General features: G+C 40.2%; 1 protein-coding gene across 2 annotated transcripts in view; it reads right to left on the reverse strand.

Moving 5' to 3' along the window:
* The window catches only part of LOC122793129 (FGF1 intracellular binding protein), a 544410-nt gene that overhangs the window by 60899 nt on the left and 456301 nt on the right, over positions 1-27210 (reverse strand). For both annotated transcript variants that reach the window (XM_044060893.1, XM_044060894.1), the window contains exon 10: positions 18611-18708. In XM_044060893.1, the coding sequence (XP_043916828.1) occupies positions 18611-18708 (98 nt within the window). The remainder of the gene's footprint in view (positions 1-18610; positions 18709-27210) is intronic.

Here is a 27210-nt window from a genome sequence, read left to right on the forward strand (position 1 = left end):
AGAGGACACCCCTGCTTGGTTCCCCTGATCAAACTCAATCTATCACACAGGAACCCTCCCACCTTAATTCTTGCCTCCAGCCCTTTATATACTCCTTTATTCTGTAAGGCAATGCGAATGCTACAATTGCCCTACTCACAAAATCCCAGCTGACTCTACCGAACACTCTGCATTCAGAACTACAAACAATACCAACATTTTCTGACACTCTCTTTTCTTTATTTTTTATTAACATTGTCAAATGTTTGCATCTCCTCCACAAAACCACACTGATCCATATCTATCGATTTTGGCAAAATAGCAGCAGCTTCAATCAGCTCAGTGTGGAAGTTTTCCTCCTCCAGAAAAACTCATTCAGCTTCCCTTTGAAGTCTCTGCCATATTTTACTCTGGGAGAAATACTCTCGCCCTACATACAGAATCAGTGGGACCACAAACATTTTTATGGCCAGTATTTTGTGACCTAAATCCAGACTCACTATCATCCCTTTTCTCAGTTTCTCACTTTATTTTTAAAATAACATCTTCCCCTGATTCTTCTGATGTAGTCTCCACTTTTCTCTTGACCCATATCCCTTAATATTATATTCTGTAATGACTCTATAGGTAAGGATATCAGTGCACTAATTAAAATGATTCCTTGGTTATCTTTATATGCGTGCAAGCAAGCAGCCTGGGGATCCAAACAGCACATGCAGTCTTCTTCCAGATGGTAGGGAAGGACTGAATACATTGTGACTACCTGGCATACTGCTTTCTGGATATATTAGTTTAAGCAAGAAAGATTCAATATGGGCCAAGACCCTTAGTTTTATTTGGGACCAAGAAGATTCCTGACTAAGATAAGGATCCTCTCTGGTCTGGGAGACCTCTTGGATTATTTTTTTATGAAGGAGGTTGTGGATTCCTTGAATCGAAATCCTCTTTTGATGGACAGGGACATTCTGGGAAAGGAGGAGACAGCACTGGTGGCGGTTTCAAAAAGGGTGCTCAACAGTCACTGGGATTATTCCCTTGATCCCAATGTCTTATGTTAAAGCAAGCTACACTTTTGATGCAAGGAAATGTAGCCTCTGACAGCTCCCAGAGGGCAGACAGTTCAAGAATTATGTTGCGTACTTCTGCTCTTGTGGCAGTGGCCACTAGGAAATCTACGATCTCGGTGGGAAGCTCGGTTTCTATGTTGTTTGTAATGGGACTGTTGGGATTTTCTAAACAAGAAAGCTTTGTATTTAGCATAAGGCTAGATTTATTTATTTATATTTGTGGATCGGGAGTGTCTGACTGGACGTAGGTCCATTTTCAGCGGAGGCCCGGGGAGAAAAGCTACACAGTTAAAATAAACAGACAGTAGTTACATTGGATTACATAGTGATTAACAATTTACATGGCAATTACTTGCAACATATTTACAGATGAAGAACATAGTACATCAGTAGACAACTAGAATCTTTATCTGTGAAATACATAACAGACATAAACAAATGTTACAATAAGAAGTTCCTGCTGTATAATATGTACTAGGCTTATGAGCATCTGAGCTTGCTATAATCAAGGTAGTTAATGGAGTGGATCCATGTTGTCCCCATTTTTGCCCAGTTCAACATTTGGGTTGTTGGATCCATGTTTTCCCATTTTTGTCCAGTTCAACATTTGGGTTGTTGGATCCATGTTGTCCCATTTTCGTCCAGTTCAACAATTGGGTTGCTGGATCCAATCAGAACCGACCTTGGCACCTTTTTCCTAGAGCTGTGCATCTGTGGCACTGACTCCTCTCAGCCATAACTCCCTCCTCTCCATTAAGTTACCCCAGATTGAGTTTGCTGATTTTACCTAAATTATCTATCTCTTCTTGAAAATGCAGAAACCCGTAGAGGTCTCAGTTTACAGACCTTTTAATAATGCACTAAGAATCAAGGGAACATTTTGAACATAATGGCTTAGGTGAGCTCTGTCTGAACACAAGAAGCTGTTATTGGCAATACAAGAAGTGAGAAGGAGGGAGGGATGCTGAATTGGACAAAAATGAGACAAAATGGATCAGTTGTTATGGTTAAGTACATTAACTTTTGTATCCTATACTATTTTCATCAGATTCAATGTGTAGGACAGATTACCAAGCAGCCAAAAAGGTACCTGGATGGTATCAAGGAAGGACATTCCTGAGAATAGTGGAACCAAAGGATGAATGTGCTCTGGATTGCAAGTTCAATTTGCAATAAGACACAAAGATGTGAACCATGAACCATCTTGCTGCTGCACAAATGTCATCAGTGGCAACTCTCTTCATGAACGCAGCAGAGGTGGCTATCGTTCTTGCAGGATAGGCTTTTGGTTTTGTGTGTAGGGGTAAACCCCAGTTATTATAAACAAAGGCAATGCAAGTCAGACAGCCATATAGAAATTGTGAACTGTTGTATATTTCTTCCCAATTTTGCTTTAAAAAAGGATACAAACAATTGATTTGACTTTCTTAAATCTTAAAGCAGAATATGAGCTTTCTGTGAGCATCTAGTGTGTGCAGCAGATATTTCCCTTTGTTTGAGAACTTGGAAAAAAAACTAGCAAATTAAATCAATAGACTGATTCAAATTTGGATGTCACTTTTGGTAGAAAAGAATTTGCTCTCAAAGTTAATCTGTCTTTATGGAAAATGAGATGAAGGTGGTTTGCATGGTAGTGCTTGTAATTCAGAAATCTGTCTGTGTTACTGCAACCACAAAAGTGGTCTTCTAAGAGAGATGCTTAAGATCTACTGGGGCTGCTGGTTCAAAAGGTTCCTGAATTAGGGCTTGAAGCATGACCGTGATGTCCCATGGAGGAACTGAATCCATAAGGGATGGTATTAGCAGGAAAGTTCCCTGGAGAAAAGCTTTTTAAGAGAGGCAATGGAGGAGTCATAGTGCCACTTGCACTTTGATAGTAGAAAAAATAGATCCTTACTGAAAAAGTTCTAACTGAAAATCCAAGATCGAGGGGAGAGAAGCAGAGAACGGATCCAATCTTCTTGAAGATGCCCAGATAGAAAATCTTTTCCACTTGCTTTGATAAATCTTTTTGTTGAGTGTTTTTGTGAAGAAGAAATAATGTGAACTACTGATAACTTTAGGACTTCCAGATCCATTACAGGCAGCCCGGACAGTTGACTTAGAAGATCCAGGCTGGGATCCAGTACCCAAGGTGGGTGTATTAAATGAGGTCAAAGGAAGGGAGACCAAACCAGCCAGGGCCAGTAAGAAGCAATGAGGAAGCAATGAGGATCACTCTGGTCTTGCATCTTGTGGCTTTCTGAATTAATTTTGTCAAGAGTGGTATAAGAGTGTAGAGGAGACCTGGAGGTGAACTGTGGACTACAGCTTCCCTCTGTGACTGTTCCTATGGAGGGATTAGGGCGAAGTAACTACTGCACTTGTTGTTCAGGTATGAAGCAAAGAGGCTGCAGCAAGGTTGGCCCCAGCAGCTGAAAATTTCCATTGCCACTGTCTGGTTGAGAGACCACTCATGAGGAAATAAGATTAACATTCTCAACTTGTCCACTTGTACATTTGATGTCCTGGGTATGTGCATTGCTATCAGAAAATGAGGGGAAGACATCACCCGCTGCAATGCTCTCATGGCCTCCAGGCAAAGCAGGTATGATCATGTTCCTCCTTGTTTGGTGATGTACCAGACCACTGACATACTGACTGTCTGGAAGGACATCACATCCTTGGGTAGATAGTTGTGAAAAGCCTGCTACGTTAGGTGGACCGCTCTCATCTCCAAGATATTGTTGAGAATGTTTGCCTCTAAAGGTGACCAAGTACCTCAAAGTGTCCTGTCCTGTCCCCTAAAAGTGAAGCATCCGTGGGCACTGTGTCCCATGAGATTGGTAGGCAAAAAAGTCTCCCTTCCGCTACTGAAAGAGAATTCATTCACCATTTGATCTCTGCATACATGTGTAAGACGAATTTTGGCATGGAGAGAGAGTACACTCTGTGACCATTAAACTGAGAGAGTCCACTGTTATACTATCACGTAGTACCATGCAAGTGGAACTAATGTGATGGTAGACACCATTAATCTTAACAGGTGTAGAATCAACTTTGCTTAAGGAAAGGGAGGTTGAACTATTTCAGAGGCCATTTTTCATAAGGACAGTACTCTAGCATCTGGAAGCTTGGAAATTTGAAGAACTGTGTTAATATGACGTCCTACAAACTCTGTGTGTGTTGCGTGAGAGACAGTTGGCTTTTTTCTTGATTTGCTGTGATTTCCAGCAGATCTATAAGATGGAATAGTAGTGTTTATTGTTGTATCAGCAAAATCCCTGGAAGTAGCAGTTAAGAGCCTATTGTCATAATATGGGAAGATCTGGATTCCTTGCAGTCAGAGGTAAGCTGATACCTCTGCCATTTTCCACAAAAAAGGCTCACAGGCTGGTAAAGGACACATTATAGCATGTTGAAATCCCACAGCAAACAAAAAACTCAGCGTCTACCACAGTCGAAGTTATAAAAACTTTAATAAACAAAGGTAAAAATGTGATTCAAGAAATGGTAAGCGCTAAGCCATTAGGCTGCTTCTTCAGACCTAACTGAAAAGTATTCAACTTCCTTTTAAAACACAAACTAGCCAATCAGGTAAACCATTCAATCAAGCTATGAAAGCATATACACAATAACCATCCATATATGTATTCATTAAAAAAAAAATAAATAAATAAATATATATATATATATATATATATATATATATATATATATATATGTATACATTAAATATATACATATATATCTAGTATACATTAAATATGCACACACACACACACACACACACACACACAAACACACACACACACACACACACACACACATATATATATAAAAAATAAACATCAGTACATATAAAAACAAATAGGCAAAAATTACCTACTAATGCATGTAAAAACATTAATAAAAATTAGGCTTATCAAACAGCAACAAAGGTAATTCCTTCAATGTGTCAAAGCCTCAAGCTAAATGTCAAAAAGTGCATAGTCATCCCCTTTGGAAAAAACAAAGTACCCGCGAACCACCACATACGTGGTAGTCCCCTAAATACAGAAAATGTAATAAGGGATCTGGGGACCCAAGTAGATAGTAATCTCTCCTTTGATAATCATATTGCCAAAGTGGTTAGAAAATCCTTCTATGTGGCCCACCTAATCACAAAAGGGTTTGCATCTAGAACAAAAGATGTTATTGTGCGCCCCTCTACTCATCACTCATCAGACCCATTATAGAGTACAACGCCCCATTTGGGATGTACCTTACAAGACACCTGCAACAGCTGGAAAGACCACAGAAGTGCCTCAACAAGAGAATTACTGGCCTCAAACATATGCCCTATGCAGACCAACTGAAGAAAATCCAGCTGTACTCGGTTGCATACCACTTACTCAGAGGTGATCTCTGCCTGACATACAAGGCCATGTCCAACCCAGAATTGATGGACATGCTCCACCTAAAAAAAAAAAACAAATCCCCAAGAGCCACAAGCTCTAAGGATCTAAACCTCACCAAAACGTGTGCTGGAGGGATAGATTCCTGTTCCAGGGACTCCCCATGCTTTGGAACAGGATTCCAATCTACATTAGGCAGAGTCCCTCACTAACACTCTTCAAGAGAAACCTTGACGAGTGAATGGGAAACCGAAAATTTACCCCGGGGATCACTGCAGTGGCTCTGCTGGACAGAGGCACAGGGAACTAATGGCTCTGCTGGACCACGTCACAGGGAACTAATCTAAGGGGGCTGCGAAAGCCAACACATTCTGGCTAGGCTTATAGATGCCCTCGGGCAGATAACAGAGTACTTACCTATGAACCTAAAGGATGGGACTTCAACAGGGGTTTAAGAGAGACACGTTCATTAATACCAGGCAACTTATCTGCATCTAACTGTACTATGAATGCTTTTCAGTTAGGATCCTAACTGGTCAGGGAAGACTTGTTGAATGACTCTTTTTCTAGCAAATTTGAAACCTCTGTTGCTGCAGATTCAAACTGACTGGGTGGAAATTCAGGAAACTTTAACTTCTTCTTTGAGAATACAAAAAGGGAATGATGTGGTCTCTGGTGATAATCCTTAGCACCCAGGAATCTGATGCAATGTTCTGTCAGGCTTGTGAGTGTAAGGTTAAGCACCCCCCTTCTCACCGACTCCAGAGTATAGCAGTCAGATAACCCTTTAGGAGTGCTGATAGGGTTTCCCAGTGAAAGGAATGTGAAAACTCTGATTATGCGGTTTGCTTCTGCCCCTGTGGCGACGTCCATCTGAGTTACCTCCCTCTCTGTATGAGGTGGGGTCTCTGTCTCCAGGAGTGTCTTGGTGATAATACTGTGATTTTCTGAAACACTTGTTCTCACCACCCCTTTGGTTCCTTGAATAGAATCTCTGAGGGGTGGAGAAATGGATTCCTAAAGCAGACAGGGTCTTACCATCCTGCTCATTCCTACTAAGCATTTCTTTAACTTTTGGCCTAAAGAGGGTGGCACCATCGAATGGAGCATTGATAAAGGAGGTCTTGAAGCTTTCCACAAAATCACAAAGATGCATCCAGGCATGTTAACTCATGGTAATGCCATTGCCTGGCCATATTAGAAGTGGATTGGGGTCTATGTCATAAAACTGAAAACGCAAACTCTCGAAAGCTCAAATGAGTGAATAATCAAAAACTCGAAATTGGTATTGTGGGGGGCTGTGCCCCCCACCCCCCAAATATATATTCCTACCCCGAGATCGGACTACAGTGAGGAAAGGGCAAATAGTCCGATCTTCACTGTACTGCGATCCCAAAATACCACTTTTGGGTTTCTGATAATTCGCTGTGAGCGTTCGAGAGTTTGCGTTTTCATCTTTCTGAAGTAGACCCGTGGATTGTAGGGTAAACAGCTGAGTGTCCACTGTTTTTTTTGAACATCTGATGGCAAGTTAACCAACAGGGACTTGGAAATCTCCTTCGACAGGTCCCACTGAAAACAAAACATATGTGGAAGCTAATTCAGTGCTCTGGGGGCAAAAGTCACTGAAGCATAATTCCATTTCCCTAATCTATCCAATGCCCTTGACTCCATGTTATGGGGATGAATGGAAGAACTGTTCTCATGCAGTTCTTTTTTGTGACTACTGCTACTATCAAGCCCTCTACTGGTGGCCCTTTAGTCCAATATTTCTTGTGTTTTGGTGCCAATAAAATCCTGTCAGGCTTTTTGGGAATGGGTTCCACTATGTCAGGGTCCTTCCATGTCTGCTGTGCCACAAGATCTATGAGGGCATTCTTGGGGTTGGGGGGATGGCCCATCTTAGGATGTAGATGAGCCACTACTAAAAGCTTCAAGGAACGCATGATTCATTTGGGGAAGGAGTTAGTTTTGGTACACCAATCCCCTCTATGCTTCATCAATTCTAGGAAGTCAGCAAATGTGACTTCAAGGGAGGATCTAGGAGATCTTCACCTTCATCCAAGTTTATGTCTTCAGAGATAGACTCAGGAGAGGAGTCTATGTGCTTCCATTTACATGTCTGTTTCCTAGGACCTTGTCTCTGGGGTGGCTTTGGAGACAGGCATAAATCAGACTGGGAACTCGAGTGTCGAGTATCCTCCAAGGTTATAGGTACTGACTGTTCCTATCAATCAGAATGAGAGTAGCAAGTCACAGGATCCACTGGAAGTTGGGACAGCTTCAAACTCGAGGTCTTCACCTGCTCTCTTAGCCCAGGCAAAGCCCTTTCCACAGCCTTGAAAGCCAATGCTGCAACTGGAGCTGAGGAAGTGTTTTCCCTTATCCAAAGTCTCAGGAATTTTTCCTGGTCTTATCCAGATTTGCTCCGAGTATGACCTCAGACCCGAGCTATTGAGTGCTGTGGCCCCAACAGGAAGAGACAACACCGAAAACTATGGAGTTGACTCATCATTAGGAACTATCCCAAATGATGTGGATACTCTACAATAGCAGATGCAGGGATCTAAACCTTGTCATCACAATAAACAAAACATGCTGGAGGGATAGGTTCCTGACCCAGACTCTGGAATAGATTGCCCATACATGTCAAGCAGGAATTGTTATGGGAACCTATGAACCCAAAACTGATCCATCGACTCCGAGACTTATCTCGATCTGAAAAAACTGGAGTTGAGAGAGTAAGAGATGTACTCAATGTCAAATTCCATGAACTGCCAGATCCAACTGAGGTGTACTAGAAGGGCTCAGAACTGTGGGAACTGGATCCAAAGAGTGAACTGGTACTAGAGAAAAAGGATGAAGGGGTAAGATGGGTCTGTACCTGAAGCTTCCCTCAGGGATGCAGGGACATCGCAGGGAGGACTCCCAGCTGGATTTGTGCCCTTGACAATTTTCTCATCATATGGTTGACATCCATTTCAGTAAGGCTTCTGGTGGATCGGGCCGACCTAGATGATGACAATGATGCCACTGATGGGGGGCCTAGATGAATCTTATTTACTGTAAAATAAGTGAATGGAGCCGACGGCTCATCATTTCCAGTGAGAATCTAGCTTGAGGAGAGACAGAGTTCGGATCCAACTAGTTGGTGGATCCGACTTTCTTTGAGTTTTAGGTGCCAGACATGAAGGATCAGTCAGATCTGGGTTCCTTTTCCTTGATTTTGTCTCTTCCAATTTTCTTTCTTTAGATCTTTTCTCTATAGACTTTTCTACTTTTCTCAGTTTCTTCTTAGACCTATCCCTTTCCTTTCTCTTCTTTTTCTCTGTTTTACTGGTTGTGGAAGCTGAAGCTGGCCTACTAACAGAAGGCATCGTTAGACAGGAAGGAAATGAAAACTCTCTCTGGGGGGGAGCAATCTTTTTATAGTAAGTTTTCTTTTTTGCCTTGAATAGCCCTCGACCCAAAAGCAGTCCAAACATCGCAGTCAGCTTGAAAGTGGACAAGCACCTAAGCAATATATGCAGAGAGAGTGAGGGTCTTGAGGAGGAATTTTGGGTCTGCAAGCCGAGCACTTTTTAAACTCTTGAAGTTTCTCTGACATTAGAAAATTTGTAATAAACAATTAAATTCTAACAATTAACACACTATATATACTCATCTAAGAGAACAGTCACACATAAAACCTGAGAGCTAATGAGTAGCACACAATACTTATCTAGAAGGAAGACACACAGAAAAAACTAACAGCTAATCTGTTTCTAACAACTATCCTAAAAATATCTAAAGCTATAACTACACAGCTATACTATCTTGCAAACTATTCTAAATATCTTAAAAGGTAAGGGTGGAGTCAGAAATATCTATTATTGTAAGAAAAAAAGAGACTTTCACTTATAGTGAAAAGCAGAGCTGTCAGACACACAGCTGGAAGACTCAGGCAACAAATGGGATCTGAGGTAACTTAGTGGAGAGGAAGGAATTATGCGTAGGCAGTAATCAGCGCATCAGATCCACATCTTTAGAAGAAGGTGTTAAGGTCGAATCTGATTGGATCAGACAACCCAAATGCTGAATCGGATGAAAATATACATTAGAGTATATGTTCTTTGCTCCCTGCTGGTTCCTGGCATAGCATCTCTGAGAGTCTGAGAACTTAACCCCAACAGTAGTGAGTGTCTTGACTTTCTAATGAGTTTGTTACAATCAATCATTTATTTTTAGTCCAAATAAGATGAAGCCATCATAGGAGGCATTGATGAAGGCTGCCCTGAAGTGATCCACAGCCCAGCTAGCCACAACCAGGACTGTCATTTCATAGACATACCCACCATGACTGCCCTTGCCACTCCATCTGCATCATTATGTAACAGTATCATGCAGATTGCAGCAACACTGTTCATGGTTACATCCTGTGACTCTACTTGTTTATGGGCGTCTAACTGGTCTCTAGAGTCTTACCAGCTAGTTCTCTATGAAACCTAATAATATGTCAACTAATTAGCTGCTCCAGCAAGAAATGAACTTGAGGTCCTTAAACATTTCCCTAACTGATCCATGATTTTGGACTTCTTGTCAGGGGGGTGGATTACCTAGGCATCCTCTGGGGTTCTCTCTTTTAGTGGAAGTCAAAACAGTGGAGTCCAGAAGGGATAACTTGCTCCAGTGAAGCCTCTCTCTCCAGGCGGACTGAGGACTTTATGTAGTTTTTTAGGTAAGGGATCAACCATGTCAGGTTCCCTTCAGGCATGTTGGCAAACCAGGTCTACCATTTTATCTGGAGGTAGAACTACCCAAGCTGTTGGACAGACTGGAAGGTCTTTTGAAGGATCTCTTCCTCAGGGGAGATGAAGTCAATGGGCTACAATCTCCTATGCCTCATCATTTCTAGGATGTCTCTGAACTGTGGAGGGCGCAGTGGTAGTGTTGTCGCCTCACAGCAAGAGGTTCTCTGGTTCGACCTGCATTCGTGTGGGTTTCCTCCGGGTGTTCTGGCTTCCTCCCACATTAGAAAGACATGCATCTAGAGCATTTCTGCCCAGGCCGTCTCTGAAAATTGGTTTCGTTCCAAGTTGGACTTTCCCAGTTAACAAATGTTAAAAAAATAAATACATAAAATAAATTTGGGATCTTTTGTGGGGAACTGGGGTTGGGGGGGGGGGTCCATTTCAAAGAGATCTGTGTCTATGGAAGGAAGCTCTGAAGGAGAGTCTAGGTGTTCTCTTACACATCCATTTCCTAGGCAAATCTGGAAGAAAGTCATCCAAGTGTTCCAAAGGGAACTCCTCCCCAGATTAGCTGGGTCTCAGGAGACATTCCAATCCAAGGTCTGGTTGAGAAGATAATAACTAACTAAAAGAATCATGCTGGCTGGTTTTCAGGGGTGGTGCTGTCATAGTAGGTGCATCTTCCATTACTGGAAAACTTGAGGTTTTCCTCAGTACCATCTTTCTCATTTCAATAGTATAATAAAGATAGTAGGTACCGGGAGTGTTGAGGTAATGGCTTGTGTCCAGACTGAGGCCAACGCCACAATGCTGACAGCCCCAGGCATTGACCTCAGGACAGGTGTTGGCAAGTGGATTTTCAGCCCTGAGAAGGCAACTGAGTGGGTCAGAGTCAAATTTGATAGCAAGGCATTGGCACTAACAATTTCAGGCTTAGTTAATCTTGGTATCAATGTCACTACTGTCGAAGGCATAGACACTTAGATAAAACTCATGGTTGGTGCTGAAAGAAAGGTCGGCCCAATAATGCAAAGTGCCACAGTAGAACATCTTGTAGGAACTGAAAAGGGAGAGGGCATGGGGCAATTTTTAGGTATTGCAGAAACAGATGAACTGAGATGACACCAAGGCCTTCAAGATTTTCTTCTAATTTAGAGGGGCTGACCTGAAGGATCGAATTGATAGGGCTGAAGCTGGATGGGAATGAAGGAAGAAATTGAAACAGCTTATTTTCCAGGAAGAAGATGTGTGGTCTTCTCGGAGCTGAGCTGGAAGAACCAGAGCATTTGGACCAAGCAAAGCCCAAGGGAGGATTTGGTGGTGGCAATGATGGAGCTCTAGAAGGCCTGGGTTCTGCTATGGACAGTACCTCCGTTCTATTGCACGTGAAGGCACATTGGCTACATTGTCTCTAACTTTCCCAACCTTCTCATTTTGCTTTTTCCCTGGATGGCTGTCATCCTTTGGGTTTACTCCTTTCAAAAGGGTCTTCAAAAGCAACTTGTTCCTGCATTGCATGTTGACTAAAACTTTCATGTTTGCAAATAGAACAATCAGCATTCAAATGTTCCTGTGCTAGGCAGACCACACATGTACATTGTTTGGGTCTTGGGAAAATAATGCATTCCTTGTCTGGTTTATAACAATAACCTTCAAACACACAAGCAACAATATCCCAATAATGTAATTAGTGTCTTAAAAACTGGAATTAACACCACATCAATCAAATGAGAAAGCAACAACGAAGGAAGCCTAACTCTCTTAGTGCCAACAATAAAAGGCAAACAAATAAAAACAGAAAAAAACAGAAACACTTTAAAAACTAATGAATAATGTTACAATTATTCTAACTAGTACAAGTTTTGCTTGTGAAAATTTATTAAATAAAGGGAGGAAGAAAAAACACAAGACTGGACAAAATGGATGCACAGCTTAAGTGGGGATGGGAAGTGACAAAGATGAAAAACTTAATTTTTGCTTGAAAAAGTTAAAAATTATTTTTAAAACTGAAGTTGCTTGAGCTGCAGAAAACTGGTGCATTGCTTGTAGAAATAGCAATGCGATCTGGAGAAGCAAAGCAGTGTATTCTAGGAGAAGCTCAAGTTTGCAGGAAATTATGAAAGTTGCCAGGAAAGTGTGCCTGCAGTGACCAGTCCAAGGATATAGTATGCATACTGGACCAACACAAATCTTTGGTATTCAGTCATTTGATATCCACAGCTCAGCGTAATTCAAAATTTTCTCTACTTCTTGCATTCAAAGGCATATCTCTCTTGAGCCAGTATATGTTGTGGCCATGTGCCAACTAGGAAGGGCGTGTACATCCGCTGCAACCCCACTTTAAACCCATGCAGTGAGCAAGCACATAGTGAAAGGCAGGGAAATAAGGAATGAAAAAAATACCAGCCTTCCTTACATAAAGGAAAATCTCTCTGCCGGTAGATGCTAGAAGGAAAGTTATGATAAAAGAAAGAAAGAATAAAGAAACAGATCTTATATTTTAAAATACAGAGAGAGAAAGAGAATTGTGTAAGCAGCTCTCCAAAGGTTAATGAGCAAGAAATGGCTTTAAAAATTAAATACCTGAATACTCTCTCTCCTAAAGCAGTAATAAGGTGTCTGGGATAGTATTTACTTTGCTTGTTTTTTTTTTTTTTTTTGCAAAGATTAAAAAAATACAAATGTTTGTTCTGAAGAACATATTACTTGTAAATTTGTAATGGTATCTTAGAAAAAAATGAAAATAAAAAAACTACATCCCAATTACCTGTTTCTTACACAATATATTTTTGAGTTGTAAATATGCATTTAATATTTTGTAAAATAAAGAATGCCTGAGTTTTAACAATGGTTGCTTTTGTTTTTGAGTAAACCAAACTGCTTCTGTACAGCATAAATAAAATGTATTTATTACAGTGGAATTCCTTTGTTGTTGTAACCACTGTTTTTATTAGAATGCTTTCTAGTGAAGTTGGGTTTGTGGTTCTGTCACTCTCTCAAGCAAAAGCTAAATACATGCTATTTCTAGTCTGACATCCAGGTGGAGCTGTTCCCTGACTCAGGCAAAAATAAAGTTGTTTTTCTTTTGGCTTTTCCCGGTTAGGGGTCGCCACAGCGGAACTCCGGTCCGCTAATGATTGGCAGTCGATTTTTATGGTGCCGAGGTGCCAGCCCAATGCCCAACCTTCAACGAACTCACACCCATTCACGCATGTCTTTCGAACGCTACTCGACCGCGGGGAGGACATGCAGACTCCACACAGAAGGCGCTCCAGCCGAGAATCGAATGGGAGAACCTCTTGCTGTGAGGCGACAACGCTACCGCTGCACCACCACGGCTTTGCTTCAGGCAAAAATAAAGTTGTTGTTGTTGTTTGTCTTTCGGCTTTTCCCAGTAAGGGGTCGCCACAGCTGAACTCCGGTCCACTAATGACTGGCAGTAGATTTTTAAGAAACGCCGAGGTGCCAGCTCGACGACCAACCTTCAACGAAGGCACGCCCATTTACGCACGCATGTCTTTCAAACACTATCCAACCGCGGGGAGGACATGCAGACTCTACACAGAAGGCACTCTCAAGCCCAGCCGAGAATCGAACGGGAGGACCTCTTGCTGTGAGGTAACAACTTTACCACCGTACCACCGCGGCATTCAGGTAAAAATAAAGTAATATATATTAATTCAGTCTAACCTACAGGTGGAGCTGTGCATAAAATTAAACAAAAGCAATCAACCACACAAATAACCTTTATAAGCTTTATATTTATTTAATTTTTAAAAGGCAGTTGCAGGCATAACTCTCAAAGGTCCTTGATTCTAACTCAAAATGTAATTCTTGTCCTCTTAATCTAGACTCACACACACACATACTTGCATCTCTGTACATCATTTCCTACACACACACACACACACACACACACACACACACACACACACACACACACACACAAGCTTTGCATGCAAGTTAATTAATATCTGCAGAAATTACCAGTCGTAACATTTTATATGCCAGTCTGTTAACAGCACATAATGTGATATGTGAAAAGGTTTAAAGCTACAATGGACATGTATTTTAATTTTACATAGGAATGAGTGTGGAGGGTTTAAAACAGGATGACGTGCTTGTTCAAAGTTACTGTGTAATTAAAAGAGCCCATCAGGATGTGAGTGCTGTGCTTTTGCTGCCGTATTGTGTTAAACCATTTCATGAGTTGTATATACATATACCTGGCTTGTTTGTCATCTGTGCACACCTCTCAACTAATTTGCTTAAGAATCCCAGACAAAGCCAAAATAATGGAGAGACGAAAGCCTAAAATCAGGGACATTTTTAAAACAGTACTCTAGTTTAGGTTATTTAAAAAGCTAATAGAACAACAGGCTTTGCATCAACATGCTTTGTTGTATGATAAGAAGTATTAAACTCTAATGATTGCATTACTTACTGAATGTGATCCTTAGCAACTTACTAGAGGACAGGACAAAAATATGGGGCAAAATCGCAGACATTCTACAAAACTGGGGACAGATGAGAGGTATGCTCGGGTGTGCGTGTGTGCTTACGAGGAGGACTGGGAGAGGTGATCATTGTTAGAGACAGTGTTCGAAACAATGACAGGGGATATATACAAACTCTGAAGACATTAATGAAGTTGCCCTTCATCTGACAGTATATAAAGTGGATAAACTGCTCCTAACAACTGTTTTTCACCCCCTCAAAATGACCGTATTTGGACATACCTTCTTAAATTCATGGAATTACATATATTATTTACTGTCGATCTTGCCTTCAGACACACACAGACAGAGACACACAGACACACTTGTGGAATGTCAAATTTTGTCTTTGGAATAAGATGACAGGTTTAATTTTCTAATAAACTGCAATGATATTACTCACTGCATAGCTATGTTTTAGTTAATATATAACTACAAAGTAGTTGCCATTTCTGAATTCAAGTAGAAGATCCTAAATTAACAAGAAATGTGAAAATTATGGCAGAATGACTCAAGCCAGTCAGCTCAACAATATCTAAACTATTTTTCAACATATTTAAACTGATAATTACTCTGTACAAGTATCTAAACCGTGGAAGAATTAATTCAAGATGAGAGAATGGAATTTGAATTGGTAGATTTCTATAACAGCACTTGTATACCCTATTAAAAATGTGAATACACAGAACTTAGGGAACTAATTCACAACTGCTTTTGCTCACTAGAGAAACTGGTTTCATTTGAAATCTGCTCACCAGACAGTCGCATCTGCTGTTACCATTACAATCTCGCTCACCGGAGACTTGTACTTGCTGTTAAGTAGGAGGTAGTACAATTTTTATACTGCTGTTTCAGGTGAGGATTCCTTTGCTTAGCTTATGGTCCTTTGGACTCGGTAAAGCACTGTATTCAAAGGAAAATGAACTTTTGATGTTGAGGTTTGTTTTTTCTGTTCAGTAAAGAATTAATAAAGAGACATAAAAAGTTGAATGAGCACATTAGGTATATCTGTTTTGTATATAACATCTCTGATTATAATGCAGTATGGGCAACAACAGCAGAAAAGGAAGATTTATTAAAACAGTGGAGAGGTTTAAAAAACATTTACAGGAAGTGTGCGTATATGGAATGTATGACAAATGAAAGAGGGTTTGTGGGATAAATATTTGTTTGTGAAACCTTCCTACAGAAATCTGACCTGTTGGTGGATTCTATGTGAAGCAACATGGAAAATGTATATGTAGAAGCGGGAAAAACTGAATGGAGCCAAGAGAATGAAAATATATTAAATAAACAGAAAATGAGAGAGATTATAAGATGTAGGAAACATTAATTCTGAGGAAAAAGAGAAAATATTATATTACTATAATAAGGATAAAATAAAAAAAAAATATTGAGAAAGAGATTTTGCTTGAAAAAAAGTAGATTTTATATCTTCTGGGAAAGTTTGTGAAGTATACAGAGAGAAACATGTACAGATGGCAAAACAAAAATTAAAAAAATGAACAAAATCTGCCATCATCACAACCCCAAACTTTTCCACATCTTCTACAATCAGCTACTTCTACACAAGCCACTTAGAGCAGAATGTGAACTCTTAGCAGATTTTCCAAGCTCTGCAGCAGCATTTGAAGCAAGGGGAGAAGAATTGCAACAAGTCTTAAATGAACTATGGTCAATCTGTCAGTTTGCACAGGAGTTAGAAACTGCCATTGAGCATATTCAGATGTTTCATGGTGCAGGAGCTGGAGATGAATCTCTCTTACAGGATATAGACATTGAATTACCCAACACCAATCCAAGGCTGCAAATGACTGATAAAAGAGTTCACCCAAAATCAGCAAAACTTAAATGTTGACCAAAAGAGACTCTTCACATTTATCAAAAAACAAATTCAGAGAGAGATTCAAGCAAAAAATTGCCCACTGATCCGACAGTTTGTAACAGGCAGCACAGGAACCGGAAAATCATTTACTCTGAAGTTAGTAGCTGAGCAAGTACGTTGAGGCTACAGAATTCATGACAAAAATGCAGACTTTGTTCATGTACAGTACGTGCGTATACTGGAGTAGCAGCCGTATTAATTGGTGGGCAGACATTGCACTCAGTCTTCAAGCTATCTGTTCAAAGAAGTTATAAGTTTCCTGAAGTCAAGAAATTAACCGGTATTTGGCTTGAACAAATGCGACGCCTGTGGCACCATGTAAGGTTCAGCATAACTGATGAAGCTTCTATGCTGCCCTACAAATTACTTCATCAAATCAATCTCCGTCTACAAGAACTTAAATGCAATAGCCACCTCTTTGGTGATGTGTACATGTTGCTGTTTGGAGATCTGATGCAGCTTCCTCCTGTTCTTGGACACCCAAGTTTTGTACAACTGGAAGAAATGCAGGGCATGGTGCATTTATTCCACCAGTTCAACTTCTGTGAGCTTAAGATAGATGTCAGACAACAAAATTATTGCACTTTTGTGGACTTTCTAAATAATCTTTGCGAGGGTATTCTGACACAGGAACAATATGAGATACTGGTAAGAAAAGCTGAATAAAGCAAGCAAGAAGGTGACTTTGCCCCTGGGCGAGCAATTTGAATCATGCCAACTAATAAGATGGTCCAGCATCACAACAGACTTGTGATGAATAGTGTCAATTCACTGGTGGAGAAATTCACCATCTATGCACATGACCGTTTAATGAAGCACGACATGAGATTGCTTCATCTGCTAATCAAAACTATCACTCCCTCGGACATTAACAGAACTGCGGGAGTGCCTAAGTGTTGACCATTTACCGAGGACTTCGTGTTATGCTACATTTCAATGTTGATATGTCAAAGGGTCTCGTGAATGGCAACATGGGCATCATATTGGATATTGAATTTTAAGGCTGGAGTAAGCACCAGCTGTGTCAACAGGACATCCCCCGAGTAAAAGCAGAATTTGACAACAAGATTGGAATTCACTGGATTGAGCCAATTACACTGGTGTTTGATGTGAAACTTGGTTATGGTTTGGGAGAAAGAAGACTGCTCCCATGGTTTCATGCTATACGGTCACAGTTCACAAACTTCAAGGCAGCACGTCGTAAATTTAAAACCGAACTATTTTGCTGCAGGACAAAAATTTGTTACTCTTAGCAGGTGTACGTCACTCAAAGGAATCAAGATTGATGAAATTCATCCAAGACATTTAACTGAGGGAGACATTTGCAATGAAGGCGCATTACAGGAAATGCAGAAGGTAGGAAATTTGCCTAACTATGCACTTAGTTAGCACACATTTAAGGTAAGATTGACTACTATTAATAAACCTTGATAACTCAACATAAATACAGAATTACTATTGTATTTTTACTTAAAAACTAAAAAGCAAATAATAAAAATATATAAAAAAGTTTTTTTTTTAAAAAAAAGAATGCTTTTTACTTGAGTCACTCAAAGTAAAAATAACGAAGAAGAGTGAAAACTCTGCAAAAGAAACACAGACAGGCTGACATCAGAAAAGCATTTGAGGTTGGTTTTGCCGATTGTGATAATGACAAACCAGAAGAAGTAGCAGGAATCAACAAAATAATAACAGACATTTGAGTCTGGACTTTATCTTTCAGAAAAAGCATGCTATTACAAAACCTGTTATTCTAAAAGAATCTGAGTTTGTAAGAATAATATTGAAAATTTGCCACTGATGTTGGGCCATTGTCCCTCATTTCTGAATTTGTTCAGAATTCTTCCTAAAAGAGTTTAAGAGGTATGAAGCAAATCTGCTCCTACATGACTGTTGCCACAGTTCCCATAAACGACTTACATGTCAAGCGGAACACAGCACATAAGAACATCACACTTGCTTATTTTATTTTTTTCTGTGGACAAAATCAAGCCTGAAGACATATAGTAAATAGTGATTACACACTGCAGGAATGCAAACAGTAAACTGAAAACTTACTTTGTGGGTCAATACTTACTTAAACGCATCCAGAGCACGTGCTGCTTTCATATAATTCGTTAAGAAAAACTGGACATCATTTGCATTCCATTTTTCAGCTTTACAAGGCTCAATGAACTAGTATGAAAAGGGAATATAAGACAGAAGAATGGGGTTATTGTATGCAATCTATTAAAAAGTATTTCTCTACCTGGTTGTTCTGAAAGTCTACTGTTTAAAAGTGCATTTTCTTCCTACAGTTTTGTCTTATACTCAAAGTTTGTTTGAAACTGGTTACCCATCAGTAGTATATTACCTCATTTCAACTGAAAACATGCATGTCGCAGTTGGATATTCTGGTTAAAGCCTAAGATATGGACTACATATACATATTTTAAAAAGTTTATCTTTGGAAGAGATGCATGTCCATGATCTCTCCACACACGAATGCTTTTCACTCTTACCTCTGTAGCTCTAATAATCCTACCATCAGAAACAGTGACATTTGCCTTTTCATGCTCTGCTCAAAAAAACAAAACAAAAAAAAAAAAAAACAGGATGAATATCTGCTAGTGTTATAGGCAATGTTCTCAAAATTAATTCTGCACACTCTCACATATGCTCCTAAGCACTAACTAGTAACAGCGGTACGGCAGGAGATGGCCAGCTCTAAGGACATGACTTGGGGGTGGGTCAGGCAACTATAACGCAGTGCAATCTTCATTCTCAAAGGAGAACATGTCTCCAGGATCTCAATTCCCATCAACAATGAACTAGGCCTACAAGCTACAAAAATCCATTTCCTAACTGGACTTACTGGTGATTAGGTTGCATACCTTATTTCTACACCACTATAACAGATGTGGAAGTATATACACTAGTTACACAAAATCAGTGCTGCACCATTTTGATTGCTACCTTCTGATTTGCCACTACATTTGTTTTTAAAGGTGATTTTTCTAGCTGTTGTTTAAAGTTTCATCTTTTTGTCTTTTTATACAATATATAGAAATGTAAAAGCTGCAGCCGTTTTTCCTGACAGGGCACTGAGTAAACAACAGTGCTGAAATGCTGGGCTGCATCCCCTCGTGCTACACACTGCCATGATAAGAGTGCTCTGTAAGCCATCTCCTACTTCTAGTTTCTCAAACCAAAAATAAAGTGCAAAACACAATTTTCACAGCTCTAGTGTCCTAGGGCTATTTCAGTGTCTGTTAGCAGCATCACTTCATAGGTAGTGGTGGCATGCAGCAATGCACCATCATCAGTGTTTGATACTCAAAATACTCCTTGTTGCCCCTTCCAGTCATCAGACTAGGTAATAAATTCACTGTTTGAATGCCTGTAAATTCAGCACTCAGTTACAGAGGTCTCTTTTCCACTAAACTGGCGATCCAAAAAATATAAGTAACCTCACCGAGGTCCACTTCTGCAGAAGCTCCATACACACACATGCGCACACACAAATACACACATCACCACATTATACAAAGTAGTGTAGGTATGTATCACAGGCTAACAAAGGCCACAGATCCATCACTCCAAAGATGGTACAAAAAAGTGCAGGCAGGAGTGTTTGCCATTAATTTTGCCAAGTTTTACTGGTGGGAGGGTGCAGAGTTCAAATTCTTTTCTCCCCTATGCAGTTGACTTTTGGGTCTGGCAGTTGGTGTGGAGGACTAAAACTCTAAGGTCTTAATGAGCTGCTTTTTGTAGTTTATGTATGGCTAGGCTTCTAAAGATCCTCATGGATAAATAACCTAGAAAGTAGCAATGAACTTATAAATACAATGGACCCCTCATCCCCTCACCCAGGTGACTACAGCTACACTGCATAGCATGGGATCCATAGGAAGGGGAGAGAGACATTGTTAACAGTTTTTTAGCTACAAACATTATTCATGCCATATCTCTAACGAAAATAAAGTCTGCTCCAAAGAGCTATCATCTGAAATACATTACTGCTGATTCACTGCAGCTCCTGTTGAAATTCTTGAAGCACTGTACAACTCAAAAACCTGTGAAGCCAGGTTTCCTGCTGCCCCTCATTACAATTATCATCAACTTTTTGGGAACATCCTGTTTAACCTGGCAAGTGGGTACAAATAATAGTGAAAAGATCTTCAAGCAAAATTTCTAAACTTTCTTAATCCCATGGCATACTGCAGCATTTTACCACCCTCATCCCACAACTCTCTAGGACAAGAACCCCCCAAAACTCTTCTCATAATGGTTGCATTTTTGAAATACTACATTTCTCCTGCTGCAATAGTCTGTGTACTGTACTTCTCAATATCTTTAGACAGACATCTCAAATTAATAACATGGTCTGGCCTCAATCAGCCCTCAAACAAGCATAATTCTAGGTGATGACAACTCCTACACTACATTCTTACCTGTACACTCTATCTTTATGTTATGGAGATTGAGGCTGTCCCCTAAATATGGTAGCCTTCATACAGCCCCCATGGTTATTTGAGTCTGAGACCCCTGTTTTGAGCTAAATCTGTCAGGTCCAGTGGCATAGAGAGGGAAAAGTCCTGACTATGGGCACAGGTAACCAGAGTTCGATTAGCACCTTTCCTGCTTTAGGAAGCCAGCAGGGAAGGATGGGTGGATGGAGCTGATTGCATATAGTTATGATCCCTTGGAGAAGAGCAGAATTTGCAGATGCAGTCTACAGATAAGCATATGATGCATCAAGCCTGTGATCAGTAGTAGCCTTTATTGAGTGAGTGCATGGCTGAATACACTGGTGCAAGGGCAAAGTGCAGCAGTTCCCACTATGACATGGCATGCACATCCAGGGGGTGAGGGTCAGGTCACCCAAAAATTGCACTGATTGACAACATGCCACTGAAGAGCAAAATCCCTCAAAGCTGTCCTTTTAGATGATTCTCAGCCTTGTACTACTGAGTATGTCCCTAGCAAGCAGGAATAAAAGGACTGTGCTCCACTGTGAGAGGCTTGGTGTTTGCCAGGCATGTGGACAAGATATACAGAAAAAAATCCTAACATTAAATTATTCCCTGTCTAGCCTTAATTAGCCACTGAATCAATACAGACAGTTTCTTGAGGATTTCCAAGATGGCTGCACATGTTTATTTCTAGCTCTCCCACTGTGAAAACAGAAACTCAGCAGAGAAGGCCAGCAGACTTGCGTATATGGGTAAATTTCAGTAACTGGCTAGTAAGTGCACTGCCTGGATGCCAGGAATAAAGAAATACAGAAGACTTGGAAAAAATCAGCTACCAAAATTGAGGAAGAAACACTGACTGGGGAAAATGTTCTGCAGCTGCTCAGCAGAAAGCAAAGCAACCTTCAGACATGACTTCAATAACCTACAGGAAGATACAAGACAACTGCATACAGACCTGGTTAAAAATAAACAAAACACTGATGGAGTATATCAACACAAACAACAAAAGGCTGAAAAAAATGGAAGAAGCTTTAAACATATTCAGATGAGATTGATAAAGCTGCAAAATTTAGACGTCAAAATGAAGAAAAGGCTGGCTGACTATGAGACTGCTCAGGAAGAGATGTTTCAGAAAATAACAGAATTAGAAGACAGAGCACACAGCACACAGGGAAAATCTGCAATTTTCAGCTATACCAGAGAAGCTGGAAGGAACAGACTGCATTCATTTCATGAAAGCACAAATAAGCAACTGGACTGCTATTCCACAGCAGGAGTTGTTAGTTGAAAGGGCACTTCATATGTTTATGCTCCAAACATGACTAGACCTGCAATACTACCAGAAGAAAGAGCTGATTTTGACAAAACTGTGGCAGAAGGACAAAGTACTAAAAGTGGGAGATAGAGAGTGTTTGAGGGAGAATGATTACTCATTGTACACTAGACAGAAGAGAAGCAAATTTATTCCACTCTTCAGGGAATGTCGAGATGCAGCTGTGAGATTCAAAGTGCTCTACCCAGCTGTCATCAAGGTATTCTTCCCTGGATGGACAAAATAATTTTTTGATGAACTACATGCTAAGGAGGAAATATAAAAGTTTGTCCAACAAAACGTAAGCCGTGAAACAGAAGGAGATTCTGCTTCTTGTTCTCCTGGTAATAAAGACCACAGAGGGACTGTACCTGTGAAACTTTTTACATTTTTTCAACGGAAAATGTAGGAGAGAAGGAAGAGAGCATGAGAGTTGACTAGATGAATCCAGAGTACACTGGAAATGAAACAGAGATAGGATTTCAGAGATGAACAGTAAAAAAAACAGTAACTTAGTATGGGATTACAATGCAAGAATTATATTTGTGAAATATGACAGAATAAGAAAATCTGGACTTTTTCATAATCTGTTGAAGTTTTGGGGGACTCTAAAGCATATGCTCTAATTCATGTCATTAATGTTCGGAAAAGTGCTTTGGGGATGGGAAGAGTGGGGAGAAAGTTAACAGAAAGTAAAGCTTTTTTTCTTAAATAATACAGACACAGCTTCTTTAAACCAATTCTGTTTGTTATAGACAAATGGAGGCTGGGATATGCTGCCTGTTACAGCAACAAGTTAGGATAAAACAGGACAAACTACTTTTGTAATGGAAACTGGTGTAAAATATTGACATAATGTCGCTGAAAATGTGCATATTCTGTAGTGGGATAGGGCCAAGGACAGGTACAGAATTCAAGAACAGGACAGACTTTAATTTTTAATTGTAAAGATCGTGTCTACAGGTGCAAAATGAAACTTTCTTTTCACACACATGCCTAAAAGGAATTAAGACCCTATCATCCAGGCAATCAAATGAAGTTGACTGATATCAGGGTTTATCAAACACTCCTGTTCTTGTAGGAATAGATTCAGTCTGTGCAGAAGCTTGTGGTAATTGCCCCTGGCCACTTCCAAAAGAAGGGATAACCACAGCTTTCTGGTCAGACGAGGGGTCAACTCAATGATTTTTGGGGATTCTTTCTGAATTTTCAAAAGTACTCTGGAGTCCAGGAACAAAATACTGTCAGTTGACTGTTCAGACAGGAGGCAGACAGGTCTACTTGTGAACTCCTCACAGATGGATCAACTCTTGGAAGACCCCTGATCTAGCTTCCATTTGGGAGGGTTCTGCTCTGGACCTGCTCAGCTTGTCTGCCACAATTCTGCTATGATGGAATGTAGAATACCTGTAAAATGAGACTATGATTTGAAGTTATATCCCAAGCTAACACAGCTAGTCTGTAAAGAGGGTGCAACCTGGTTTCCCCTGTTTGTTGATATACCACATGACTATTGTACTGTCTAACAACATGAAGAGGTCCTGGGGACCAAAGATGATTCAGAGTGGACTGTCTTGATCAGGGCAAGCATCTTTGGTATTTATGTGCTTGCATGTGCCCCTGGTGTCCCACACACCATGTACTTTTATCCCTCCTGAAACTGCTGCCCAAGCAAAGTTAGAGATGTCTGTGGTAACTGACTGCTTTGGAACAAGGAGGGGGAAAGGGAGAACTGGACTTAAAGTTATCTATTGTCTCCACTAAATGATTCATCATCTGATGAACACCAGCACTGGGATTTGAAAAGACAAAGGGTGTTGGTGTTGGAACCAAAGAGATCATTCACTTGTGCCAGGTGTATCATGAGTATCACAGAAGCCATGAGACCCAAACTCCTGAGGTATTACCTCTCAGTGACCAAAGTTTAACCGAAGTTTGAATGGAAAACCTTAGAAATAGATCTAGATATAGATCTGTTTTTTTCTTGTGGAAGAAAAGCTCTTTCAACTGATGTGTCTAGTTGACATCCCAGGAACACAATCCTGTGTTGAGACAAAACGTGAATATACTCTTGGAATCCAAGCTGTGTAAGAGATCTTTCACTCAAGACAGACAGAGAGAGAGAGAGAGAGATTTTCCTGACACTCTGAAAAATATTCTGCAAAGGATAAGCAAGTTATCTAAATATGGGAAATATGGATACCCTGTAGCCTGCAATGAGCTAAAACTGGAGCTAAACACTTTCTGAACGCTCTTGGTGCAGTGTATAGGGATAAGGTACAGAACAGATAATGTGATCCAGACACACAGAACCTTAGGAAATATCTGAAGTCTGGATGAACAGAAATGTGATAATAAGCATCTTTTAAGTCCAGTGTTACCAGGGAACTTGAAGGAGGAGGAAGAAGAGATAACAGGTTTTGAAGTGACCTCATTTTGAATTTGGGCACTATCACAAACAAGTTTAGGAAAGAAACATCAATAAGTGGTCTCCAAGTATTTTCTCTCTTTGACATTAAGGACATCCTTGAATAAAAACCTGAGAAGGAGGAACTGGTTCTATCACTTTATGGGACAGCATGTAATGAAGAACTGGAGGGAACAGAGTCTGATCTGGAGGATGAGGAATGACCCCTGGAAAGGAGGAACTTCCTTCCACTGCCATCTGTAACCGTGATGAATGATTTTCAGAACCCTTCTGTCCGAAACTATATGCTGCCAAAGATAAAAATGGAGATTTAGAGTTAATGGAAGAAAAAAGGGGCCAGGGTGGGAGGGGTCACAAGGTCTCTTGAAAAGTCATGCAGACTTTCTAGACTGTCCTTGGCTTTGGGAGGTTTGAGGCTTCTTTTTGGAACCCCCTTGCCATTTCATTTTGAATGTTTACCTGTATTTTGGTGAGACTGTTTATTCGTTTTCCAAAACTGGATGAGTTAGAGAACCCCTTAGAAAAAATGGAAAAGGAGGGTTGAGAGATTACCCTTTTCCTCTCATTTTTTGATCATTTCTGCAGCAGAGGGGCCAAAAACTAAATCTCTAACCAGAGAAGAATTTAAAATCTCATTAACATTATCTAGGAGGTTCTGAGAATGTAGCCATGCAAGCCTCATCAAAACAGTATCAGTGACCACAGTCCTGGAAGAGGTATCAACAGGATTATACACACTGCAAACAATCAGTAGTGACCTGTTAGCGAACATAGTCCTGGAAGAAGTATCAACAGAATCATACACACACTGTAAACAATCAGTAGTGACCTGTCAGCGAACATAGTCCTGGAAGAAGTATCAACAGAATCATACACACACTGTAAACAATCAGTAGTGACCTGTCAGCGAACATAGTCCTGGAAGAAGTATCAACAGAATCATACACACACTGTAAACAATCAGTGGTGACCTATATAACAGAAGAAGCTAAATTATTTAAAGCAGAGTTTTTCCTCAAAAGAAGAAACTGCAGATAAAACATTCCTCACACTTTCACAATTAGTCAGAACTTTAATGTAAGAACCTAACTTTTCAAAATTCTGAAAATCAAAGTTGCAGAAGTATACACTTTTTCCTCCTACTTATCAACAACTTCCCCATCCTTATCAAATAGAGATGATTAACTGTTTAGCAGCAGTGGGATCAACTAAAGCTATAGTTGTTGGGCTGGATTTGGGAATAGTGTACGACAACTTAAATGACTGAGGAACTTGGCACATTCTAGAATAGTCTCAGAGAAAGAGAAATCCCCACAGGGAGAATCAGAAACTGAGCTCTCCTCCAAGTCTAAATCAGAAATCTGAGGAGAAAATCCTGTATCCATCATCTTCCTGTTCAGATTCAGAATCTTGAATCCCTTCAGGAAAAGAAGTATCCCTGTTTCTTTTATCAGAAACTACTTTACAAGAAAGATCAATAACCTGAATTAAACCCTGAGCCAGACACAGTAAACTACTCATAACTATGGAAACAGGAGGATACACAGACACATAATTAATTTTCTGTTTCTTTTTGACAGGAAAAATGGGGCTAACTGTGTTACTAATAGCAGCAGCAGCTTCCCAGGGATGGGCACAGCATTGTGACATAATACAGAACATCATACGGAAGCCTTCACTGTTCCCTCTCCCAGGACCAACAAGAGTGGTTATCTCTTGCATACTGAGGAGACCCGCAACAGCCACAGAGGATGCGACTAACTCCTGGTACATACTGGCTTGTAGCTGTTATACCAGAAAGATCTGGGGTAGAAGATGAGTGGTCTGGAATACAACAAATGGCCATAGCAGTCACCCACCTGTGGCTGATGCAAATTGCTAGCCTACTGTGTTGGCAAAGGCTGTTTGCTTAACTTTTTCTTTTTTTGTCAGGAAGAAGGACTGAATATGGGGCTAGAGGTGTGTTCCATGGTGAAGCCAAAAATGGTGCCTCTTTCCTGAGGAATAAAAGCAGCAAATGCTGGGTAAAAACTGCAAGTCTTTAAAAGTCACTTTTTTCACAGAAAAACGAAGTAAAAAGCACTTTCAAACAAACACTGTGCCAGTCCCTCTAAAAGTAAATTAAATGCAATTTCTCCACAGAAAAACTGGTTGTCAATTACTCTACACAACATTTATACTGACAGGAATAAAGACTGATCAAAAAATATTTTTATTTATTTGCTTTTGTTTACTGAGATAAAGCCCTTCTGGGAACAGATCGGCCAGGGAGAAAAGTTCCAAAGCAAGTACAGAAATACATTTTGAGAATTCAACAGAAAAATGGTCAACAAATATTATTTACAAAGTATTTCACAGCAAAGTGTCAACAAACATTATTTACAAAGCATGCCATATTAAGGAAATAATTGTTTTCACGATGTGAGCAGAATCAAAAGTACTATACTATACTAACACATTTGTATATAATCCATAGCGGA

Source organism: Protopterus annectens, chromosome 2.part0, assembly GCF_019279795.1.
Source record: "Protopterus annectens isolate FY-2018-M chromosome 2.part0, PAN1.0, whole genome shotgun sequence".
Lineage (NCBI taxonomy): Eukaryota > Metazoa > Chordata > Ceratodontiformes > Protopteridae > Protopterus > Protopterus annectens.